Genomic DNA, 20,868 nt, shown 5'->3' on the forward strand with positions numbered 1-20,868 from the left:
CCACAGGTAGTGCTGGCCAGCCCACCAGCATTGCATACAGGGGTACAAACCAGCATATTCATACTTTGAAGCCAGCCACAGCGTGTGCTGCCTCTTGCCCAGCTAGCCATGCAGGGACCTGGCAGGGAGCTGAGCGTACTGTGAATGTGGGCAGATGACAGGGAGAGATGAGGTTAAGAAACACGGGAGAGAGAGAACCAGATGAATTTCAGGTAGGACTTTGAGTTGTTGGTTGGTTGGATGGATCTGGAACACAGGGAAGGGTGTGAGGTTATTGTGCTGGGGATGTAGGACCCAACGTGAGAATACTGGGCTTTATCACTTTTGGGAGGGCAAAACAACTTGTTTTTTGTAAATGATATCAATACAAAGCTGTTAATACTACTATATTACTGTGTTAGTAATGCAAATATAGAAATCACATTGATTAAAAGCAATGTCAATTTTCATAAAATAAAAGTAGTCGGGAGGTTTCAAGTAAGAAACTATTTGTTAATCATATAACTTTGACTTGTAGTTATCAGTCATCTTTAAAAAACAGCAAAACATATAAAAGAAGCAGCCAGTCATGGATTATGTCCGAGGCTGTGATGTAGCTAGTGCAGCAGGGGTTTGTTATTGTTGCTTACTGCTGGACATTTACTTCCCAGAACAGAAAGAGGCATCCTTGAGGCGTAGGTTGTTCTTTCATCAATCAATTACTTTTTACTATCAATCATGTATTGTTATTGCACTATCATAGATACAACAAGCTTTGCTATATGTAAGTGATCTGCAGACCCTGTTTGTTCTGTAAAATATTGATTCCTTTTTTCATTATTTTTATTCTAAAACAGATACCACTGTCAGCAGCAACATCAGATAGTACCACAACCTGCAGCAATAGCTTTTGAATCTGTGCTGTCCACACATCACTTTGAAATGGCTTATATATCTCTACAGACACATACACCACTGTGGGAATTCTGAATGGGGGATCTCATTCTATAAAACTCTGGGCACTTCCTTAACCCACAAATAATCTTCAAAATCCATTTACCTCTCTACACACGGAGGGCTATTTCCTTCATAGACTTTGCTCTTTTTCTGCCATACCATGTAGACTAGTCTCATTGCCAGACAACTTCGCTTAAGCCTTTTCATTCAAACATCCACTCTGCATCCTAATTTTTTTTGCACATTGAAGGAGGAGGGAACCTTATTTTTGTCCAGAAATATTTCTCTGTTTGAGTACTATTTGATGAGTGTGTTGGCATGGTCATCCCATTCTGTCATCAGGAAACTCCCTGCCTTGTACAAAACAAGTGGTTAATAAATTGTCTCTTCTCGGTAACAAATACGAATTTCTCCCTGAATTTTAACTGCACAGCTTCTAAGTATTATGCAATAATCCTTTTCAAAAAGATATTGTCAGCCTATTTTCTTATCAGCACCAATGCCCCTTGACTGTGAACAGTAAACAAATGCAAAATGCAAACATGGTTCCTTCCCAGAGATTCAGCATCTACGTGTAAGCTAAGAGACAGCAGGTGGAGGCAGACAGGGGAGCACAAGGGAACAATGGAACAATAGTGGTCAGAGCTATGATTTCAGCCCACCACAGCTGTCTGACCCATGGCAAGCTTTTTCTTTATGGGGGATCATGACAAAAGCGAGATTTGAAGGAAGACAATGAGATGGTTTTGCAGATGTTTACAGGGAGCTGCTCTTATATGTGAGAAGCAGCATGGAAGAAAGCACAAAGGTGCTTGTGTGACAGCATTACCAAGTGGGTAATGAAGCTGGCATCACTCACAGCAGCACAGAGCCTAGAGTTAGTAACATGATAGTTATTCGAGAGGATGGTCAGTCAAACTCTGCAATATTTGACTGACAAGGTGTCCATCAAACATGCGTCGACCTCTGTCACTTTTTTACTGCAAAGCATATTTTCATTCTCACTGCTACCACTAACTCTTTATTAAAATGCCCCCTTGTGTTGTGAGCGTATTGTTTCTTGGTAAATGTCATCTGCTTCCCCTGCTTTTCTTTGAAGTGAGATGTGAAACAGCAGTGAGGATATCAACAATCTGTTTCAGAGATTCCCAAACTCGCTTATACAGTCCTGCCTATCAGTAACATTTTTTTGCCCTTGAACTCCATCTTTTCTTGTGGGTTCCTGCATTTGAATATCAAAAAGTTTAAGCATCAACTAAAATTGGGAATAGTTTAGTTTTCAGAATCAACCACAATATACCAGAGTCCCCAGTGGACTGGTCTACATTCATTAACACAAACACACACCAAAAAAAAAAAAAAAAAAGAAAAGAAAAAGAGGAGGAAATACAGCTATCTGTATATAACTATTGTATATTGAAAGATATGCAACTGTGCTATGTTTTGTGGTTGGAAGCCTTACTTCTGAGTTACAGTCTGAGTATGGGAGATACTTTCGGTATCTCAGATATACTGGTGCCTTTTTTTCAATAAGGTATATTCTGCAAACACCAGAATGGATTCTTCCAAATCAGTAGTGCTGTTTGAACTTGCTAAACTGCAGCAAAGAAAAATGATAATGCCATTTATTTCCTGCAACCAATGTCTTTGTAGCAGTTGCCTCACTTAGCAAGGGATTACTATAAAAATTTGTTAATGTTCCCCTTTGCCACTCAGCAATAGAAAAATTGAAGGCAAAATTTCTAAAATTGCAAGACAGTGATGACTGTGCAATATTTCAATAGTATATCAGTGCTGACCTTGATCCTTTACACAAAAAGCATCATATTGGTCATTCACAAAGGGATCGGTTTCAATTTTAACATCAATGGCTTTCACGCTCTGCTGTTTGCTGCCCGTCTTTCTGCATATAATTGTCCTAAAATAAAGAAGAAGAAAAAAATAATCAGAAATCTTCAGGAGCTGTACATGGATGTGAAATTTGGAGATTTTTTATCACAGTAGTCAGGGAATAGCATTGCCTCAGCTTAACTGTTTAAGAGTTGGCACGTAAGGCATTAGTGTGGGATGATCTATGAAAGAAAGCCAAGGCACGATTAGAAGTAATTAAAAAAATGCTTGCCATAGATCAGTTCAAGGCATAGGAAACCGTAAAGGATGTTTACCTTATTATATTCTATTATACTTCTAAATATCAGACCAAATCCCAAAATATTTAAGGCCACATTCTGCTTTCGCATAACAGCAATATAGATTCCTACCGATGACACCAGGAGATTGCCTGGATGAAAAATGAATAGAAATCTCAGGATTTGGTCTGAAAGACTTTTTTTGCAGAAAGACTCTTGCTATTTTATCATATATTATCATATTTGTTATTTTAATCTGCTACATGGCTGTGGCTGAAAGATCTTTTGACCTTTGCGTTTCAGCTTCTCTATTTGTAAAACAGGAATAGTAATACTTACTCTCCTACCTGGCTATAGCACCCAGTTTTGTTGCACTTAGGACAGTGTAAATGCATAGCCCAAATATGGTGCTATATATCAAAATGCTTCCAAATACGTTTCTGCTCTGAAAAGCAACTCTCAGAAACCATCAAGGCAGGAATGCTGTATTTATATCCTCTCTGTGATTTCAAATCAAGTCTGTTCCTCTTACATGTTAAAACCCCTGGGGTTTTTTGTTTAATTGCAAGCTTAGAAAATTTATCTTGAGATGTTGGGAAAAAACTGGTATCCCTTTTTTAGAATTATTCCATAGACACCAAGACAAGCTATTCTGGTCCTGGAGATCAACCTGTGAGGTCTCCTGTTTCTTCTGTTTTGGTCCTCAGTACCATCTAACCCATCCTGTTGCCCTTAATAGACTCGAACAAATGAAATAAATTGATATTTGATTTTATGGCTCTGCAGGTGCTGAACACAAAGGAAGGGATTACTGATTATCTCCTTTCAGCTGTCCTTAAAATGAATGGCAATAAAAGACAAATTTATTGTAGAGGAAACTGGTTTTACTTTTATGTTGAAGGTTACAAAGACTAGGCAGGTGAATTCAGCCCAAATTTTTGCAGCTATTAATTGTGTGGGTTTTGGGTTTTGGGTTTTGGGTGTGTGTGTGTGATCATTAGGTTTGTAAAGTGTTGCATAGTCAGCTATTCTACTGAAAGCAAGACAAAAGTGCTTTCCATGGAGGAATCTCTCCACTAGAGGAAATTTATCATTTTGTATTGTGCAGTGGTTGAACTAATTTTGCCAGCAGTCCCATACTCAATTTTGGAGAATAAAATAAATGTTGGCTAAATGCCTATTCAGTGAATGTGAAAAAGGTCCCAGTGGAAAATCAGTATTTGATCAGGCCCTTAAATACTATATAACAGTTGATTTACATGAGTGGACTGAATTATGGTTGTACCAATCATCTTAATTCTGTCATATGTTAGCTCTTGAGTGGTTAAATATGAAACTTTAATGTTCTTTAAATGTAAACAAACAAAAACAGCATGAAAAAGCCATATGGTGCTGGTCACCCATACATGTCAGAATGGTTCCTACCACACTTCTGCTCGCAAAAGTTGACAAGATGGAATGCCCTACTTAAAGCCTCTTCATGAATTCAAATCAAACATATTTCTTCTTCAAGGAAAATACCCCTTGATTTTTGTGGTGCTTATATACTGATGTTTTCCCATAGTCACCACATAGGATTCAGAATACGCTCAAAGATAGGGTCCCATATAGAGAATACACTCAAAGATAGGGTCCCATATACGAAGGAAGTTGCAGGCCTTTTGCAAGCCTATCTTTGCATCAGTTGAAAGACAATATTAACAATAAGAGTTTAAAACATGTTCACTTAAAATTTAATGACAGTTTTGAAAGTCTGAGTACCTAAAACTAGTCTTCTAAGTCAGTAATCAGGCACCTAGCCAAAAGTGACCTGATTTGCCAAAGTGAGTTCAGATGATCAGCAGAATCAGACCATCAAATAGCAAATGTGTATATGTATTCATACATTGTTCCACTAGGTCTTGCAAGGCCTAAGTGAATGTAACAGTCACGTTGCCTCTGGAAAAGTGACTTAGCAACCTTAAGCTTTCCAATAATCACTTACACATTAGGGTACCTAGATCACTTATGCCTTGTACACTGAGTAGAAAGATACTGAAGTATCTTTAAAAATCTGGGCCTTGTACCTGTAATTGTGTATCTAAAACCTGAGGCTCTCTTTTAAGAAAAACAGCTTTGAAAATTGCTACAATCATAAAATTCTGGTCAACTCTGTCTCTGAAAATCAGTCCACATTCCTCTGTATGATCAATCAAGGATTAAAATTCCTGATTCTTGGGAACCAATTTTGAAAATCTTAGCTCAAATTTTCTGATTTCTAATTTCCATTTCTAACCCCTATATTTTGCTACTGGAAAAGCACCATATCTTCTATATTAGTTGTAAGGGCATGTTAGCTGCTATCCACTGAGTTCAAACTTATAAAAGGTGCATCATGCATATAATTATAATGTTTTACATAAGGAAAGGCTTTAAACAACATTTAGATTTTTTTAAATGCTTCCTACACCAGACCAGACCTTGATTAATCCTCTGCTTAGGACTTTAATTTGGATTTTGTCATATTGAAATTGATCTGATTAAAACCAAAAACATTCTAACATCAGTCTTCTGAGATGAAGAAATCACGTCTTGCACCCCTAAAAAATTAGAAGAAAAAAAAAAAAAAAGAAAAATCTGTTTTATCTCTCCCACTCCTCCTCTCTCAGTAGGTTTCCTACCATGAGCTCAATCCTGAAAGATTTGGACTTCTTCAGTAAGCTGTTATCACTGCTGCTTACAGTAGCTTCAAGATCACTCATCATTTTTCAGTAGTGGGTCTAATGGTCAGGCCTGTAATGCCTTTGTCATAGCAACATTCTCTTTGCAGTCAGGACTCCAGGAATGACTAAATACATGAAATTCTAGGTTCTTTCCTCCGAGTTTTTGAGGGTGCGTATGTCTACCCAAATATCTGTAAAATGCTTGGCTTTTAACAGAATTTATAGATGAAATCTGCAGGTACACTTTTGTCTCAATTCTAAAAGGTATGTTTCGGCACCTGTGACTTTGCTAAACTTTTCATTTCAGGACTGAAAAATGGCTAGTGCTGCCTCAGTTCAGAGTTCAGTATATTTTCAGATTTGTTCAGCAACACCTTAGCTGTGCTGAAATAGGAAACAAAAAAATCATAGATTTTTCCTATTCATTATTTACATCCATTTTTCATAGTTCCAGCGTCTTGGTGAGAGGTTGTAGAAATGTATAGCCTAGTATTCTCTTTACTATTTTGAATTGCTACTGAACGGCAGCGTGCATGACAGTTCAGAGAATGCCACAAAGTTTATACTTTCCTCAAAAATATGTTTAAGTACCCAGTTGATTAGAAGAATGTAATCATTTTAATTCTATTTACTGCTAATTTCATTTAATATTTGAACTAAAAATTATTCAGAATTACTCATCCTTTTAGCATATATTGTAATCTGTTGCTTAGAGCAATGTCATGCATGATTTTGTACCTGTCATTTAATAAATAGATGCAATTTTATTTTTCCTCCTATTAAGGTTTTTGATGAAAGTAGAATTTTAAACATGCTCAGAAGAAACATACTGAATTTGAATACATATCATCCAAATTTATCCTCTATATTTAATAAACACCTGCTTGCAATGCATCCCTGAAAATTACTTATGCTGCCATGAATCCTGAAAAACTCTCTCTCACAATCACAGCATGAAAATCAATCATATGATTGCTATAGACCACGTACAACTAGCATGTATATATCACTCAGGTAAAAATCCAGACATGGTACTAACATCTTACTTTCTTCGTTGCTGTGATTTTCACAGACAGTTTCCCTGGCTCCCATTGTTTAATAGTTAAAAATATGAAAGAAAGTGTGTTTCCTTTACTTTGCAATTATATGAGAAATAATTTCTAAGTTTTAATTTTCCTTCATCTTACAAGTTTAAATGAGGACTGAAAAGCAAGCCCACTTTGAAGATAAACAGAGTCCCATGTTTTACGGTTATGAGCAATTGGAATCACCAGTTTCATGCAGAGGCGTTGTACTTTTTGTATAATGGAGCTGTTAAACTGTGGACTCCCTTAACCAGTCCTTTTACCTCCTGAGTGTCCTTCAAATGACAGTATAACTGAAAAATACAGTTGGAAAAGGAGGGGATTTAGTGATGTTGACAACAGCCTCTGTTCTGTGATGGTCAGTGGGAGGCCACCTGTTGATGTTACCTTACTTTTCTTGACAAGTCAAGCCAAAAGCTATTGAGAATCTTCTCAGTCCACTGCTAACCAGCCTAGAGGAAAAACCTGCTTCATAATGCCTCTCCTTCCTCTCAAGTGAGAGAGCAAGGGAGAGTCGAGACTCTGCAGTTTTGAATCTCAGTTTAATTCCCGCTGTAGAGTTCACCCAACTAAGAAAAATTAAGCATCCCCATACCCATTCTGAAAGAAGGATCAGAGGTCATTCAGGCTGTGCAATTGCATTGTTTTCCCATGTCATTACTCAGATACTGCATTTACCATCTGTGTGCATGAAGAGAAAATGTAATACATAGCACAATAAGGTATTAACCAGGCTTCCTAGAAGCCATCCACTTAGTCTTGGACTGGTTAATTTTTTTTTAATCTATTATCTAATCAGTGAGTAATTGGTATATTTTACACTTCTCCAAATTCCTCTATCCAAAGAAGGTAATAGCAGAAAAGGACAGCATTAATAGTATTTATTTCACTATATGATATAATATGCCACTATATAATATAATATGTATATTATGAAATATATCCTGTGCTAATATAATTGATACATAGTAATACGATCATATTTATGTAATTTATAAGCATATGTAATAAAGATGTATATAATAAACACATATTATTTTTACATAAATTATAAATTATGTTTATCCACTGGTACTTCTGCTTTCTACCATAATTATGTAGGAATTTTGTAATACTTGAAATTTTTTCAGTAAATCTAAGTGAATACATATGGCGTTAATGACTGAGTTCACGTGATACAGTTTGATCTATTCTAGCATCAGCACTGAAACAAGTAGGTGGGACTGAGGTGTTTGCAGTCCGCACTTTATCTGCCATCTGATTGTAGGTTTTACAGTTTTGGTTAATAAATTGCCTGAACTGAGTCAGAATAGTCTTATGACATTTATTCATAGTAGTATGAGCTTGAATATGAACATAATCAACTTATAGAAAACCATCAACAACGTGTTAGCTGAGGCACTGTGAAAGTTCGGTTCATAACTTAATATAACAAACCTTCCCCTAATTAGAAAGTTAAAAACTTCATCACTTTTCTTAGTCAAGATAAATCTTTAACATCCTGTGCTAATATTTTTCATGGGTCAGCCTTACCTCTTGTGCTTCAGTAACTAGATGAGAGAAAAAAATCAGTACAGTCTGGAAGCCAAACTAAAGGATTTTTATTCTTAGTCCTTTCCTCCTGTAGTTTGGGAAACTGCAAATTATAAGGCTGGCTCTGATGAGGAATAAAATATAAATGACATGTTCATGATTACTGAAGGGAAGAGAATTTCCCTGAAAAGTCATGAAGGGGAGCACAGGTGGGCTTTGGAAAGTCCATTGACTGGGAACTATAGCAGCTAATTTTGGCTGGATGTGACCCAAAGCAAGCAGCTGCTAAGTGTGACATGAAGACATTCCAACAGCAATACTGCCACTGAAAATGTCAAAAGGAGGTTTTACCAAGGCAGAACCAATATCCTTTAGATTCTTAAAAATATATACCAAAATGCAGTCTTTTGTGCTTAAAACTGTACATATGACTACCGAAATAGTAAGCCTTCTGTTCATTAAATAAATATGGCCCATTCATGCAGATTTTCATACTGTAGCCTAGTATGAAAGATTTTATATGGTCATTTTACTATAATATCTCTATGTATGTATAATTTGAGCATTCTTAGTGTATGAACAAGAGATTCGGATTGCTTCCTGGCCTGGACTAGTTGGGTGCTCAAAGTCATAGCATGTGTCACTAGAAAGTTGGTCTTACCCAATTTCATTTTTTGGACTCAGATTTAATCTGTGCCTTTCATAACAGATATTATTAGTTAGCAAAGTGTTTTTTAAAAAAGATTAACTGAGTGCTGTTAATTTACAGAAAAGCTCGATTCTCAGACAAAAGACTTTCAGATCAGATTAAACATTATAGTGGCTGTTAAAAAGGCAATATATAGGAAAGTCAAGCTCTTTTGAAAATTAGAAAATCAACACATCACAACTAACTGGTAAGTTAAAATCCTTGTATTAGCTACTCTTGTGAATCTGCAGAGAGTAAGCATATCCCCTTTTCGCCTTCATTTTGCTAAGCTAAGCAAACTGAATTTCTTTAATCTCTTTGGAGAAAACAAGCATTTTCTTGGAATAATCCTAGTCTGAATTCATCACTTTCGAGCTTGGATGTTAAGAATTACATTACAGTATTTTAGATGGTGTCTCACCAGTGCCTTGTTAAAGTCCTTCAGTACTTCCCTATCACTACTGGAAATGCTGCTGGATGTTTTTTAGGAATGTATTTTCCTTTTTCACAAATGTATTTTATGTCAGGCTCATTGTCATCCTGTGTTCAGCGAATATACTCAGCTTTTTCTTCTGCTCTCCCTTTTCCAATTGAACTTCTAGCTTAGAGCAGAAATTCCAATTAGTCTTCGTGTGATACTATTAATATTTCATCCATTTTCTATTACTCCATCTCTGAAGTAAAGTTTACCTTCCTGTTTAATAATCTGATTATCCTTAGTTCTAACAATGAGTTCTAACCTTACAGCATTACCTAATTTCACTAGCATGCCCTGACCTTTTGTGCCAGAACCCTCAAAGATTGCCTAAAAGACCTCATAGTAAAAGTAAAATTAAAATGTGCAAGTCCCAGCTAAGTAAATAGCCACTCAAAAACTGTCATGCTGAAGTTTAGCAGATGTTGTTTTGTTATCAAGGGAACTTTCTCTGCATGGGTGCTTCTCCTAGAAATACATCAAAAATATTTTTTCTTTTGTATACTGCTTTTTCTGAAAAAGTTCATTTTCCAAAAAGCTCCTCAATTATTGGGCTCTCTGTTTTACAAGAGCCATGACCATTATACTTTGCCCATACTGTCTTCCCAGACTGTGCCAAGGAAAGATTAGTTGCTCAGTGATAGCATTCCTCATAGTAGACTGGCCATGTCTACACATTTTCACTCAAGTTTCTTGACTGATCTCCATGCAGCAACCTGTATTCCTGAAGTACTTTTTTTCCTTGTATGTGAGTTTTTGAGATTGACAAGAAATAATGAGAAGATGAAGCCGTATTAGGCCAGAGCATGACACCAACTGTGGATTTTAGCACTAGAGTTCATGACACGAAGGCATTCGAGAGTGCAAAACCTCCTCAGACAGTTCTGGAACCAAATTTGGTGTAGTCTATGTCTGTGTTACCTCTCTGAATTGGACCATGGGATGAAGCCTCCTGTAACCTATGTCTGGATTTTCTCTTGAAGGAAATAAACAGGCCCAGTTCATACAGAAGTCCGGGAGTGAATTTATATACATTATTATTAGGCAGTAGACCTTGAAATGAAACAGGGAGCTTGCCAAGTTGACATATCACTAGAGCCGGTTCTCTGTGGATGAGCAAGTGGTCCAGTCATAGCACTTGCACCTGGATAGACTCAGTACAAACATGGATGAAAGGACTGGCAAGGGTCAGTGATTGACCCCTATTTTATTCTTTGGAGTGGAGATATTGCTTTTTTCTCTCCCAGAAAATGTTTTGATATTACCCTATTGCCAGGTGCTAGGAAAGTCCCATGCAGTAGGTAGAAAAGGAAGTAGATAGTCTTGTGAGATGGTATTTTTGAGTCTTAATATTATATTTCTCTTGGCGTCATCTGCAGTGAGAGCCCTGTTGTGTTAGACACTGTAGAAGCATTCAATAGGAGTCAGCCCCAAACCCAAAGGGCTAACAAAGAAAGGAAAAATAGAGATGAAGTAATTTTCCTAGCAGCAAACATCTGGTCTGTGGTCAGCCAAGAAAAGAACCCTAGTCTTCTGACTCCCACAGCAAGGCTTATTCTAGTTGACTGTGCTTCCTTGCTCCAGAATTATCCCTCTGAGATAAATCCTCCAGGGAGTGGGTAGGAACCAGCCCAGGGCAATTTCATGCAATAACACAGGTCAACAGCCCTGGTATATTACGGCATGGAAGGTCTGTGCAGAGCTTCAAAGTTGCAACTTTTAGAACATCTATAAGGAGTTTTAGAGGCTTCAGTCTTTTGTAGAGAATGTAAGGAACAGGATAGGGCATAGGAGAGGTTCAGCTTTTCAGTCCTAGAAAAGTGCTGGAAAATGATTAAATTTGCTATGAGTATCTTAATACAAGCCACTGAGGATGTTTACTTTTTCTATACTCAATAGCTGCTTTCCAATATTCTGTGCAAAATCAGCAGTGCTGACTGTAAGAAAATTTGTCATGTAAAGTTTCCGAATTTTAAAAAATTGAAAATGAACATAAGACTGAAATCCTACAGAATATGCTGCCCAGTGCTGGAGGATTTGACACAGAGCTTTCCAATTTGACATCTGAATTCAAAAGACAGCAGTGAAAGGCTTTCAAATAACTCTACAGCCTTTTTTCATTTATCTTCTAGCAGTTCACTCGCTGGTTTTACTGACTCACTTGTCTGATATGTAAATAAATCCTAAGAGCATTGTTTTGGTATAAATAGCTATTAGAGCTCATTCTAATTTGACAAATGAGATGTCTAACACTTCATTTCCTGAAATGTAACAATGTGTAGTACTTTATATATTACATATTTCAGAACCAACTTGTAAACTTACTTCTGGGCTGATGGAAGAAGTAACTATTTACCCTCTACCCCAATCCACTTATTAGGGGCTCTTTTCTAGAAGTTCCCTGCTAGCAGACTTACTTGTGTGAACAGCCCTGAACTCTGAATAGCGTTGGTCTGAACAGTTGAAAGCAGCACACAAAAATATCACCTTTTGTCCCTGGAAGAGGTTCTGTCCCAAGCAGCTCAAACCATAACACTACTGAGTTTATTGCCTCTTCAGATTTGCTGTCAGGGAACTATTTGCTGACGTAATATCTGTCCCATGTCAGCTGAAGTGAATCATGTTGACAGTCAAGTCCTGCTGTGTAAGCTAACCCAGTTTGCAGGGACTGAAATTGGCTAGAGAATGCGTTGATGAGCAACTCCACCAGCAGCCTGGTATCTTCTTCCGCTGGCTTAATTCTCTGCAGAATGATGTCTTTTAACACCATAACTAGTAGTTGGTTGCCCATCCTATTCACTTCTGACCAAAAATAGATGAGAGACAAGCATCTCCACCAGCACAGCTGAGGAGGCAACAGTCACTGCAGCAGGTCAGTAAAAAGTAGGTTGGAGTAAGCTGTGTTGTCACAAACCTGGTTGGATCCAAGAGGATGTCCCATTATAATCTCACAATCTTTACATATTTACAGATGGATCATCAGAAATATAATTTACAGACACCTGAAGAGTGCCAGTTCTTCAGACCAAATTCTCTTCTTTGTCCACATGAGAGGTATAGCCCAGAGAGCAGGCAGTATAAATAAGCTCACATTGACTCAGTAGTGTGCCTCAGTCATAACAGGAGGAACTTCCATGGGTTTTCAGTCCCTGATTTGGCTGCAGAAATGATAAGGACACAACAGCCAACTGTGATGGATACGTTTACTAGAAGTGGGATCATAATTATTCATTAAGACCACAAAACAGCCACCAGAAGTGAACAAATTCTGGCTGCCAAAGCCAGAGTCTTGTCACCTGTGCAAAACCTGAAAAATTGATTTAGATGTGAAAAAATCTAACCTAGAGCTTGTGTTCAGTTTCGAGTCCATGTGGTGGAAGAAGGGTTGAAATGTGTCAGAAAATCTACAACACTATAATGAATTCCCTCATGTTGTTTGTTCCTGTTTACTTCTACTGCTAATATCTAACCCATTTTTCCTCAAGCGAAAGATTAGGATATTTTCCAGGCACCAAATAAATAAACTGCATTCTTCCTGAAATTAGGGACTTCTTTTATCAAGTTCCCTCTTATTCATCTTTCTAATATAAACAATCCAAGAGGATATGGGAGAATATTAGACTAAAGCTCTGTGATCTGCATTGGATTCCATTATGCTTCTGGATGGAATTCAAAGTATTAGTTCTAACTTAGAAATCCCTAGATGGTTTGAGATCTGGTTAATGGGGGAGGTCACTGGTCTCCCTGGGCCATGCCACGGTTGAAGATCTGGAATTCTGTCATGATAAATAAGGCAAGGGGTGCCCAGTGAAGAGTCCTTTATTCTGGAAGTAATTTTGAGGCTTTTGTAATCTTCTGGGCATGCGGTGAAGCCTGTTTCCCCCTCTTCTTGTTAAATCAGTTGAGGGGAGTGTGGACTGAGGTGTTTGTATTTACAGGCTATCCTTTATGCTTGCTGTTATTTTCCATTTATCAAATAAATGCCAAAAAGATTGAATAGGCATCTGTAGAAATATTTTTAAAAATAAATAACTAATTTGGTAAAACATTTTGAGCCCCATCTCATTAGCTTTTTCCATGCCTTTAATTATTCTTGATCCCTTTTTTGAGACTGCTTTAGTACCTTTTTTTAAGATGTACTTTAAGATGTACTTTTTAAGATGTATTTTAAGACAGAACTACATACAATAGTCCAAAGCAGGATGTAACACTAACCTATATGCATCTTTGTATTCCCTATCCCATCCCATAAGCATTCTAGCAACTTCTCTGCTTTTTTTTAACTACAGCTGCAGATTGACAGAGGTTTTCTTTGTATTGTCCATAGTGATGTTCTCATTCCTTTCCTGGGCTGATAGAAGTAACTTAGAACTCTGTAACATATTTTCAGAGAGAATGAATATTCCTCCCGAGTATGATTATCATTGATCTCCATTTGTCATCATTTTGCCCATTACTCTAAATCCCTCTGGAAATCTTTCTATTTTATTTGGGCTTGTCCAACTTGAATAACTTTGCCTCATTTGCATATTTTGCACTCCACTGTTCATTTCCTTTTCCAGAAGGAAATGAGAAGTTATTTAATAACTGCATTTACTAACACTGAAACCACCAAAGATTTTTTTAGGCTTTTTTTTAAATACTTTTTTTTATATACTTGTCCTGTTTTTCCCAGAGTCAGAAATATCCAGCTCAGCGAGCCAAGTAACATACATTCTGGTGTTTCCTCGGCCATGGGTAAAATAGTCCTAGAGAAGAGAGCATCAGATTCCAGCCTACCAGGGCTCTGAAGCCTACCAGACTCTCTGGTGAAGTTCTCCAGTAAACTTCAGATGTGTTGGCTGCACAGAAACGGCTCACTGATGTGCCCCCACAATGTCCTGTCTCTTAAGTAGTTTGGAGTCTTACATATTAAGGCCAGGTTTATTGTGAAGAGTATGGAAAGATGGAAGGGATTAAAACCTTCCTTCCTTTCCTTTAGTATTATGATACATACGATATGTGCATATTCTCAGTCAGAGGAAAGGTTATAGCACCCTGGCTGTACAACACTGTGACTGTATCCAGTCTTGATATTGAAGATATTCAGAGATAGTTCCACAGCCAATATATTAATAGTCATAGCTCCAGTGCCTACAGTAAAGAATGGAGGATCTCTCAGAACTAACTGCTGGTAATGCTTAGATAAGAAAGAAAGAGACAGCTTCTTCTCCTACCCATTGCATCCGCACTCCTTCCTTCCTTAATACATAGGCTGTATAAAACAACCTGTACAATAACCTTGCCATGCACTTCTTAGAGCTGGACATGGTTTTCCTGGCTCTCCAGCCTGCATGCCATTTCAGGAACTGGGTTAAGAATAAAACAAAATTTTTGAGGTTTGATCACTGTCTTATATCCTGAGAGATTTTTGGATTTTTTAATGCCCAAAAGTACAAAAAAAATTTTTTAAGCTTTTTTTTCACCTAGAAAAAAGAGGATCACCAGAAAGAACTGCTCAAGCTTGAAGTTGTTTAAATGTCACCTTTCATTAATAGTAACAATTCTCTGTTCTTTGGAAACTATATTTTATCACTAAACATACACAAACCCCAATGCTGACTTAAAATAACTAGTAACTGTCACCAAACCTAACAACATTCTAAAGTTTGGGAACCTGGGAACAGTATCCTTGTAAAAAAAGGCTTTATTGTCATTGAACATTGACAGTAGATTATACACTATCCTTTATTCCTGAGAACTTTGTAAAGCACATCAAGGGAATGAATATATGGATTATGCTAAGGCTGGATGGCTGGTAAGCCTGCTGAAGGAAAGATCCAACAGTGAAGGCTTTAGTTCCTTCTGCTCCTTCTGGGACCACTTCCTGCATGGCTCCAACTTCAGTGACACAAGATGTTTACGTCAAGAGAAAGAACCGTCAACTCCTTCATTTTCTTGTATTACATTTTCTGTGATGATGTCTCTTTGTCTATAAAACATGGAGCATCTGTATCTGTACCTCAGGCATGCTGAGACGTACTTCATTTTGAAAGAGACTGGGCAGCTGGTGTCTAGGTACTTGGCTCAGCGCTATGCTATGTAGCAGTATGTGAGCTAGACTGGAATGAGTTAGCTGGAGTTCTGGAAGTTTTTGTCACACTATGAAAGGAGAATGTATTAGCCAAAGCAGACTGCCATGGTTACATCACCATGCTGCTTCCTGACACACAGCTAGCACATATGTAGACATATGTCCTTAAAAGCTTAAATTTCACTGGAAGTCACTGAGACTACTGGAATATTCATGCAGGCTGACTTTAGCCTACTGAAGCTATGATCAACAGAGAGAAACCATTTCCACCACAGGGCAATTTGGATAAATTGCATTCCTGCTTTTAACTGGCCTCTAAAGAGGCAACAGTGCTGCCTAGAGAGACTGTCAGGCCACTAGACTGAGGCTAATGCTAGGCATGGTGGATACCCTCTCTGAGTCTCCTGAGACCATGGTGTTTCTCCATGGCAAAACAAAGCATCATATTTGCATACGGAGTTGCCTGAACTAGCTTGAATAATACAGTTCAACATGTTGAATAATAACATCAGCTCTCTGGTGAGCCTTTTCAACAAATTCTCTCCCACATTTGTATTATCACACCTAAATACATGTAAAGTCATACCTTTTTAAACATACCTATTACGTATTTAGTCATGCTTAAACATCTGAGACAGATATGTGGTTTCTGTGAAAAGCTCAGCAAACTGAGCCTGAAATAACAGTCAATGGGAGCACTGACACTGACTTCAGCGCTGTGTTCATGGGCTGCAAGGTCTTTTAGGGCTTAGCATAAATAGGCCAGGCAAAAAGGAACCAAGACAACATAATTCAGAAGGAAACAGGAAGAGGAAGTTATCTTAGATCTGTGAACTATGTGATCTGAGATTGATAAGCATTTGTTTCCCTATGATATTAGCTGTACATGACTGATTTTGTGGAGACAGTGGCGTATTTAAATATATACCATAGTGCTTGAATTGTGGCTAGTGTTTCTCAGTAATAATCTTAGTCAAGGACGAAAACTTGCTTGACAACAATCATCCATACTTGTTAGAGAGGATTATGCTGTTCTCCTTACCCAGTGGAGCCATCAGCCAGCCATCCTGTGGTGCAGCCAGCAAAAGAACAGTCCAGAACAGCCCTTTTCAGTTCTTCTGCAATTGCTAAGCGAGCACCCAGGTCAACACATGCTTGCTCAGCCTCAGCTAGGACCAGACCCTGAGAGTTGTTCTTGGACTCAAGCGCAAACACCTTCCCTGCAGCACCAAGAAAGGACATGTCACTCATCATGGTACTGTACTCAACACACATTCAATAAATGCATTGCAAATTATCAACAAATAAAATCTTCTTGCTTTTGCTAAGTCCATTTTAATGGACAATCTATTTCTTGGTATTAATAATTCTTTCAACATTGTAAATACCTCTATCTCAGCTTTTCTTTTCGTTACGTTAATTGAAAGAAAAGCAAGTATGGCTATGTGCCTATTCATTCCTAGTCCTTGTGAGAAGCTTGTCTTGCCTCTGTAGGTCTGTGCTTAAGATCTGGAGAAAGAAAACAAGGACACTCTCTCTTATGTGTACATATATAGTCGAAGTCAGAACATCTCCCTTAGGATATGACATTGGAATTCATTACGAAGTATGTTATAGTTACATTTATAAAAACAACTGTATGTATAAAATAGGCACAAGTCTAAAAGCCAGCATTGCATCTCACTCTTCCATATCAGAAATAGATTTTTGGTCATTTTCTAAAATCAAAGTCATGTAATTCTATGGGAACTTGTGTCTAAACTCTGCTGCAAAGCCACTTTGTTTTCAGATCTTTCTGGAAAGACAGAGGGAATTTTTTTCTTAATGGAAGGCTTTTTTGAATGATCATGAGAACAGATTTAGCATAACAATTTCTTGTGTTTTTTTTTCAGTTCAGTTTATTTTACTTTAATTTATTTAACACTGTGAAAGTTGTAAGGGTGAAACTTAGAGGTTTTGGCAACTGGAAAACAGGGCAGTTAGGGTTTTGGCAATAAAGCTTGAGAAGTTACTGGATTATGGAATAAACACACTCACTGCATTTCTCCAAAAAAAGCAATAAACAATGAGATAGCTTACAGTGTTGACATTTAAATTGCCATAAGTAGTTTTGGAAGATAACACCCCTCAGAATACTTCCTAAAAAGCCACAAATTTATTTCAAAGCTACAGAGCTGGGTTGCTTGCAGGCCCCTGAAGGTAGCTTTTAAGCAGTGATTATTCAGCAAATGTCTGTTCATTCAATAAATGTCTGGAAACACTTATTATGTATTATTTTGACAGTAGATTAGTGGCAGTGGTTGTATGAATGCACAACTTCCAGCACCTAGCAAATGTTTATTATGTAGCTAGCTTCACATTCATAGGACATACTGACCAATATCAGGAAACCTTCAGCCTGATTCAGCCTGATTCTGTGCCAAGGCCCATCCCCACCACGTATTATTTCAATAAATTGATAAATCTAAAGCTAATCCTAAATATAGGGAACTCTTACAGGGAGTAGGTCTGTAGCTGACACCACACTTTATCCCACTGAAAGAATCACAGTCCTCATAGTGAGAAATGCAAAAGCGGTCTTTCAAGTAAATATGTCATCTGTATTTGTATATAGCTAACTATCACAGATAGATCCTGATAAAAATTCCTGTTTTGGTGGGAATTATAAATATGCACAGTAAGAAGCAGACCTAGCTTAAGGGGTATAGCAATCTAAATAAGCAGGGCAAGCAGTGATGCAAAGGAACAGGAATACAAAATCCCCAGAGCAATGTTCTTAAACAGTAACAGTAGCTGATCTAGGAAAGGAACCCAGAAACGTAGACCAGTGGCATAACCATTAGACTATGTTTTTTCTTGCTGGCTTCTGAGCTATAGTAATACCATGAATTACAATTAGAACAGGGGGAGTTCACACACAGCAGTGAAAAAATGAGTTTCTACACTCCTAAGAATGAAAACTTCAGGACTGTTTGCAAATGTCCCAATTAAAACACATGACCATAATCTAGTCTGTTGTTTCTGAAGCCATGAAAAACTGTAGTAAATTATGCATGCAGTAGGGAGAGAGATTATATGAGCAGACCACTTTAAACAACCATTTGGAAGTTGCAGAACAACTTTCATTCATATAGGTAAGCAGGATTTAAGTATAATGCTTAACTGCAGCTTTGTTCCAGTTAGAAACTTGTCCACATTCAACATTGTGCAGTTTGGGAGTCAGGACTGAGATGCATCATCAGAATCATCCAGGACAAGTTTGTGCAGCATCTGACTTGACTCATATATGTTAGTTTTTCATGGCAGGAAGGCCTATTTTCCAGCCATTAGTATTTTAGTTAGAAGACTTAAAGAAAAATAAATCATTAAAGGATCAAGTTCCATTAAGACAGAGTTAGAAGAAATGAAGTTCATCATTTATTCTTTTTGCCAATGAGTGCCAATTACTTTTTTACAGGAGTTTAACTAGCCAAGACTGAGGCTGAGACAACATTTCTTATCTACTGTTATGCATTTGCTAGCACTTAAGGCAAATTAACTTTTTACTAGAAATGATGAAGATGCCAGTTCCAAACACAGTCTCATCCTTTGAAAAGGTATCTGGGATGTCCAAAATATGCAGACGAATGGGTTTTTGGGTAAGCTAGGAAAGACTTTTTGGTTGGGAAAATTACAGTGAACTGCTTTATAGGAAACTCTGGTTAGCCAGAATTGGATAAAGAAGGCTGACCTGCTTCCCAGACTGACCTGTGAATCTTCTCCAAAGCTCTAGAATTTTTATGGCTATCTGCCCATTTTTTAACATGTGCTCTCAGTTTTGCCTAGTTTGTTACTTAAAAAATATAATAGCAAGTAAGGTTCACTTATCTGACACTTGACCAATGAAACCATTGGATCCCCAGCATTCTGAGTAGTGTCACATTACTGAGGAGTATTTAGAAAAAAATATAGGCGACATACTAGCACAATAGTAAGAAAAATATAAAAGCACGTCAAAATAGGAAATTCCCTTATATAAATAAGAACAGCAACACTGAACTTGAATTCTGCACCTTACAATGCCATTGCTAACATGCTTGAGATATTCACACACAGAATTTTTCTCACTTTTACCACAAAAGTGCTACCATCTTCAAACTGGAGTTCTAAGGGTCCTGGTTGAGTAGTTCGAACTTTTTATCATTCTAGTTGCAAAGAAAAGTTAGGAAAAAATAAAAGATTTATCTCAAATACTTTATGATACCACAGTCAATTTTAGTAATGGGGCTGTAAACTATCCAAATGGTATCACTCCTCTCTAGAGCATTATGATAGGGTAGAGTAGTTCAGATCAGTTCTCTTTCTGCAATAACATCAAGAGATGTATTGTCACTCTGTTTTAAACATGAGACTGTGCTATATTTCCAGAAGGCACAGCATAGAAGTATTACATCTCTTGTGTTTATTTTTGCAAAGAATGCGTTATTCTTTTGTTTGTGGTGGCTTTGAACTGCCGCTATGTTTGAGCTCCCTCTCAACTCTCTTCTTCTGTTTATGCCCCATAACATTTGCTTCCTGTGTTGTGATGACAAGAGAGGTGGTGTGGAAATTTGTTCCCCAAATTATACATACTTCTCTGGAACCTTTTCAAACAAATCTGGCCTTTGTGGTATCAAGATCAAGCCAGAAATCCATGGAAAGTGGCCATTCTCAGGAGACTTCATGCACATCTTGAGTTTATCAGGTTCAGAATGAAAAATGTTTTTGTCATAGTAACTTTCTTCAGGTTCCCCTTTGCAACCAGTGAAAAATTTTAAGTTCAATGTAAAGCATAAATTCAAATGTAAGCAAGGAGATGATGTCTAAATTCCCTACAGCTTTGGAAAAGCTTAGCTCATTGTCTGAGTGAAGCTTTGGGGTAATTCTTCCTACTGTTAAGTAATAGTTGGACTCATACTTATCAAGCAAAATTCACACCTGAAACAAAAGACAGTCTTTCTTTAGCAAGTAGTGAAAGACTTTTTAATACAGGTAGCCTCTACTCCCAATTGATCATTGTTACTACAGAATTTTAATTATATTTTTGAAATATTGACAAAAGAAAGAATTTTATTACTGTTTGGCACCAAAACTGTCAACAAGCAATAACTGAATACAGTTTTTATTTAAAAGCACTGAATGTAGTCTGTTTTAAAACATATCCATAGGAGCACAGATCTCAAGGCCACTAAGATTTGTTTTTATCACCTTGTTTGAGCTCCTGCATAA

The 20,868-nt window shown here is 37.4% G+C and overlaps 1 protein-coding gene across 1 annotated transcript in view; it reads right to left on the minus strand.

Moving 5' to 3' along the window:
- SUSD5 (sushi domain containing 5) overlaps positions 1-20,868 on the minus strand; it is a 45,351-nt gene that overhangs the window by 19,338 nt on the left and 5,145 nt on the right. Inside the window, exons 2-3 of the mRNA XM_026101346.2 lie at positions 16,664-16,841; positions 2,736-2,854 (exon numbers count right to left, since the gene is read on the minus strand). Of these exons, the coding sequence (XP_025957131.1) occupies positions 2,736-2,854; positions 16,664-16,841 (297 nt within the window). The remainder of the gene's footprint in view (positions 1-2,735; positions 2,855-16,663; positions 16,842-20,868) is intronic.

Source organism: Dromaius novaehollandiae, chromosome 2 (assembly GCF_036370855.1).
Source record: "Dromaius novaehollandiae isolate bDroNov1 chromosome 2, bDroNov1.hap1, whole genome shotgun sequence".
Classification (NCBI taxonomy): domain Eukaryota; kingdom Metazoa; phylum Chordata; class Aves; order Casuariiformes; family Dromaiidae; genus Dromaius; species Dromaius novaehollandiae.